This window comes from Verticillium alfalfae, genomic scaffold (genome assembly GCF_000150825.1).
Source record: "Verticillium alfalfae VaMs.102 supercont1.8 genomic scaffold, whole genome shotgun sequence".
Classification (NCBI taxonomy): Eukaryota; Fungi; Ascomycota; class Sordariomycetes; order Glomerellales; family Plectosphaerellaceae; genus Verticillium; species Verticillium alfalfae.
The window spans coordinates 1,428,150-1,433,177 of record NW_003315031.1 but is presented as its reverse complement, the minus strand read 5'-3'; the positions used below and the strand labels follow the sequence as shown (position 1 = coordinate 1,433,177).

The window sequence follows — 5,028 nt, the reverse complement described above, 5'->3', positions numbered from 1 at the left end:
CCAGGGGTGTGGGCATCTAGTGGGAGACTCGTTGGCGAAGCCATTCGACGAGTGATACCGAGTCCTCTGTTGACGAGGAGGAAAGGGCGCGCCTCCTGTAAAGCTCACAGGCATCTCGGATGGCGCCTCGCATTATCTGCACGTTGGACTGGAGCTCGGAGCCGGGGGAAAGGGATGGATAGGCGATGAAGTCCATGTAGTTATCGGGCGGTTTCTGCAAGACATCGAGGCCTTTTGTCTCATCTGATAATGGAAAGCCGAACAACTCGAACCTGTTCAGTTTTATGAGCGACATTGTGTGATCTTGGCATTGGGATCGCTCACATTTTGACCTGCTGCACAAAAAAGTCCCTCAGGGCGAGAGGCAGCGCCGCGATGGCTTCAGGAGACTGCCGCAGGCATGTGAGCATCTCGAGCAGGTAGACAAAGTTGTCAGCCCCGGTGATCGTCTCGCCGACGAGAAGTACAACAATCGTGGCCCAGGTGTAGGGCGTGAAGAGTTGATCCGGGCGGAGCATGAGGGAGTCTCGCCTCAACTTCTGCACAATGGCTTGGTGTCCTGCCAGAGCCGTCTGTTGTAGGTGCGGGGCCTTTTGCGCCAGATGAAAAGCTGCCACGACGGATATCGCTCGCCGAAGCACATCATTCTGCATAGCCAGGGGCAAGATGACATCTCGATACCCATTTCCCGCGAAGTCAAGGACTACCATGACTGGGGCTATGTGGTCACAGACTAGCAATCGTCAGCCAGGCAGGAGAGAAGAGGGTGGTGAAGGAATGTACAGTGGCTCATCAGCATCCTGGCCTGAGGATGCAGCGGCTCATCTGGAGCAGCTCTGAGAGGCATAAAGTCTCGTCTGGCTAGTGATGAGAAGGATGCTGGATCCAGTGTGGAAGCGTGTACCGGAACCAAAGCCATGGTCTCTTGACCGGCTGGGTCCAGTAGAGACCCTAAGGTTAAAGGAGAGGAAGCGGTACATGGTGTTGATGAAGACGAAGATGGGTTCGATGGTACGGGTGATTGTGATGTTCGCGATGCACTCTTCTTCTTTGCCCTGGAGGCAGGCGAAGCCGCTGTGGCCATGTGGCTGCTGAACCGGCAGCGCAAGCCTTGGCCAGAGCACGGAATGCCCTTCTTCTGACATTTCAAACATGATGGCTCCGTCTTATCACATCGTAGTCGTCTCCTGCAACACTCATAGCACCCTGAGCAAGTCAATCAGTCTCAACGTCTCATCGATTCAATCAACGGGAGAGGCTGAATGGGGGAAGAATGGGAAGGAGCACAGCCAGTCAGCCGCTCGAGGACTCTGGGTGAGGTACTCACCATCATTTCTCCGGGCCAATGACCGCGTCATTTTTGGGCTGAATCGATCATCCAGGGCCTTGACGAAGCGAGCAGGGTAATATGATAGTCAAGAATTGGTACAACATTTCGACTGTGATCTTGACATGTCCAAGATAGATAAGCGGGGTGGGGGGGGTCGAGCACCCAAACACCAGGGCCGCTTCAGGCCGGCATTCCGAGGTTAACTGTACAGGGGGGGAAGGTTCTAGCGGAAAGGTACCTGAGCTACCTGTGTCCCAGCGGGCGACAGAGCCCCCGCACTTGGCCCGCGCTGTCGCTATTTGTCTATGCGCCCGCACTGTATGATGTAGGTTTTGGATAGTATTAGTGTACAATGTATAATGTACAATGTAGTGGGTGGGTGCTGCGCCTTTGAAAGGTCCGAAGCTCTCACGAGCAGGCTGACCGTTCCTGCGCCTTCTCCAACCTGGCCTTGTCACGAGCTGAGCCTCGGGCAGCACTCACTGCTTCCAAATCGACCATCTGCCACTTGCCATCAGACAGCCCTCACTTATTCACTTACCACCACCAGTACCACCAGTACCACCACCAGTACCTCCATCACCAACACCCAACTGCACTCACCAGGACAGGAACCACGAGTGCCGCATGATCTACCTGCAACTCCACCCAAGCAAGCCAAGCTCACCTCACTCAAGCACCAGACACAAGGACGTGGCCACACCCTCTTCTCCGGACCTACACCACCCCATTCGCCTACGTCCAGCTGCAGTCTGCAGGCACCGGTCCCTGGAACGAATGACGCACACCCTCTGTGTCTTTCCCAACTCCTCCGCGTGCGATCCCAAATCACCCAGCCGTCTCGTGTCTCGTGGCGTCCTCTGACTTGACCGCATGACGGCCGCCGGATCTGACAGATCATTGAGGACTCGTCCATCCGTTTTGCCTGGAAACCGTTGATTTCATCACGGAATTCCCGTGCTGGTCGAACGGTATATGGCGTGTTCGACTACTCTTCCACCTCACCTTGTATCAAACTAAACCCGCGCAACCCCGCCCTTCAGGACCGATGCCTCACGCCTCGATCGGACGCTGACGTCCAAGTCCATCACCGCAGTAACTTTACCCGTTTCCTTCGAATCGTCACCTTTGACGTTTCGGGATTTGAACCGATCAATCAATCAATCGATCAGCAGCCAGTCGATTAAGCAAGCCCACGAAATGCCCATCCCCCAGAATGAACTTTCCTCGAGAGGGCGTCCAACACCTGCTGTCAACCAGAGCGAACCTCCTTCGCAAGCCAACAGCAACTTGACGCCGACTCTTACAGGCAGCACGCCGCGGAACGGCTCCTTCGATCAAACACGTGATCCCATGGCAAGCGAACGCTCGCCGCTGCTTCGCCCTGGCCCGGACGACGATGACCTGGGCGATGGGAATACCGTCCTCGGCGACAACGACGACTCACAGCAGACCAAGAGTGTTTGGTATCTCATACTCCTGACGATCAGCATCGGAGGCCTACAGATTGCCTGGTCAGTAGAACTGTCCAACGGCTCGCCCTACTTGCTGTCGCTCGGCCTGAGCAAGTCCCTAATGGCCTTGGTCTGGATAGCTGGGCCCCTCACCGGCACCCTGGTGCAGCCCTATGTCGGCATGCTCAGCGACAACTGCCGCGTTCCTTGGGGCAAGCGCAAACCCTTCATGGTCGGCGGTACCATCGCCACCATCATCTCTCTGATGTTCTTGGCGTGGACCAAGGAGATTGTCGGAAATGTTCTTGGTCTTTTTGGAGCCCATCCCGAATCTCAGGGCGTCAGAATCGCCATCATCTGCGCCGCCGTCGCTGGTATCTATATTCTTGACTTTGCCATCAATACGGTGCAGGCCGCCATCAGGGCATTTCATCGTCGACTGTGCCCCCCCGCATCAACAGGAGGCAGCCAACGCCATGGCGAGCAGGATCGTAGGATTCGGCAACATTATTGGATACTGCGCTGGATATGTCAACCTACCCCCACGCCTCTGGTTCCTCGGCGACTCGCAGTTCAAGATCCTTTGTGCCATCGCAAGCATTGCGCTAGCAGCCACTGTCGCCCTGAGCACCATTCTGATCAAGGAGCGGGATCCCCGACTGGATGGGCCCCCCGCCAAGGCCGATTCAGGAGTCTTGTCCTTCTTCGCCAAGATCTTCACCTCCATCAAACGACTGCCACCCCAGGTCAAGAAGGTTTGCCAGGTTCAGTTTTGTGCCTGGATCGGCTTCTTTCCCTTGCTCTTCTATACGTCTTCGTACATTGGCGAGATCTATGTGGAGCCCTATTTGCAGGCAAATCCGCACATGTCGCCTGAAGAACTCGACGAGCTGTATGAACAAGCAACGCAAGTCGGCACTTTTGCGCTTCTGATCAATTCACTTGTCAGTCTTCTGACAAACGTCTTGCTCCCCTTCTTCATTGCCCCGACATACGACAGCCACCCAGTGGTTGGTGATGTACCTGGGGAATCGGATATGGGACCGAAGTACTACGACGACGATAGCCCGCCGTGGCTCGACCGCCTTCAAATCCCCGGTTTCACTCTGAAGAGGGCATGGTTTGGGTCGTTGGTCTTGTTTGCTGGGGCCATGTTCTGTACCGTCATCGTCAGGACGGTCGAGGCTGCCACAGCTCTGATCGGCTTGGTGGGTATCACCTGGGCCATGACGCTCTGGGCTCCCTGGGCCATCATCAGCGCGGAGATCAGTCGACGAGATGCGATGGTCCGCGCCACGAAGCAACGCCGTCCGAGCAATGAACGTTCAGCTCACGGCAGCAGCAGCGAAAGTGTCTCATCCGACGTGCATGTGAGGAGAGATCGACACTCGATCCAAAATATCCAAAGCGACGATGAAGAGATGGACCAGGCGGGTGTCATTCTCGGTATTCACAACATGGCCATTGCGGCACCGCAGATCATCGCTACCATTGGTTCGAGCATCATCTTCCGGATCTGGCAGAAGCCAAGGGGAACACCGGGCGACCACTCCATCTCCGTCGTCCTGGCACTGGGTGGCATTGCGGTTCTCGTCTCGTCCTTCTTCGTGGCGAGCATTCACGAGAACACATCCATGCCGCTGGACGCCACGGCGGCAGCCGAGGAAGGAGACGGAGAAGGGAGCCGGCCGATGACAGCTCGAAGCCGCAGTTACGGACATTTGCCCCGTGCCACCCTACAGAGGGCAACTCTGACCAGGAATAAGAGTTTTGGTGGATTGGAGTACTAACATGATGGTATTCGTCGGCACAAGCCTCGCCACGCAAGGGACATGACTTGGGCTACGGAGTCGGGAGCTACTGGGGCATTGCAAAGCGGATTGAAGGGTTTTCGCACTGGGATTCTAGCGTTGAACGAGGAGAACATGCATTTTGGACAGACGACGAGCATCGAGCAGAGGCCCACGCCGGATGAGGAGGATTTGATGGCGAGATAGACTGGAGTGATACACAATGCATGGGATCTATTCATTATGAACCACCTAGCGACTGCTGTGTACGACACGCACCGAGTGACTTGGCCTCATGAGCTTTGTCAGTGAATGGTGTGAGGGGGGGATCTTGCCATTTCAAAAAGGAGAGAACAAAACGCCATATTGAGTAAGCACTACGAGCAAAAATCTTAGTCTTCACACGTTCACAGCTAAACTGGCGCCTCGGCTGCTCCCGGCGCCGTGAGGACCG

General features: G+C 55.8%; 3 protein-coding genes across 3 annotated transcripts in view; 1 reads left to right on the top strand and 2 right to left on the bottom strand.

The window, feature by feature from the left end:
* Positions 1–16: 16 nt before the first annotated feature.
* On the bottom strand, positions 17–1,084 carry VDBG_06859 (conserved hypothetical protein; the record flags this gene model as incomplete). The annotated part of the gene is made up of 3 exons (XM_003003251.1): positions 17–272; positions 325–733; positions 784–1,084. The coding sequence occupies 3 exons, from the start codon at positions 1,082–1,084 to the stop codon at positions 17–19; spliced, it is 966 nt and encodes a 321-aa protein (XP_003003297.1).
* Positions 1,085–2,530: 1,446 nt separating this feature from the next.
* On the top strand, positions 2,531–4,574 carry VDBG_06858 (general alpha-glucoside permease; the record flags this gene model as incomplete). The annotated part of the gene is made up of 2 exons (XM_003003250.1): positions 2,531–3,158; positions 3,208–4,574. The coding sequence occupies 2 exons, from the start codon at positions 2,531–2,533 to the stop codon at positions 4,572–4,574; spliced, it is 1,995 nt and encodes a 664-aa protein (XP_003003296.1).
* Positions 4,575–4,826: 252 nt separating this feature from the next.
* Positions 4,827–5,028, bottom strand: part of VDBG_06857 (maltose permease) — a gene marked incomplete at both ends in the record, with an annotated part of 1,952 nt that continues 1,750 nt past the window's right edge. Inside the window, one exon of the mRNA XM_003003249.1 lies at positions 4,827–4,874. Coding sequence (XP_003003295.1) covers positions 4,827–4,874 — 48 coding nt within the window. The remainder of the gene's footprint in view (positions 4,875–5,028) is intronic.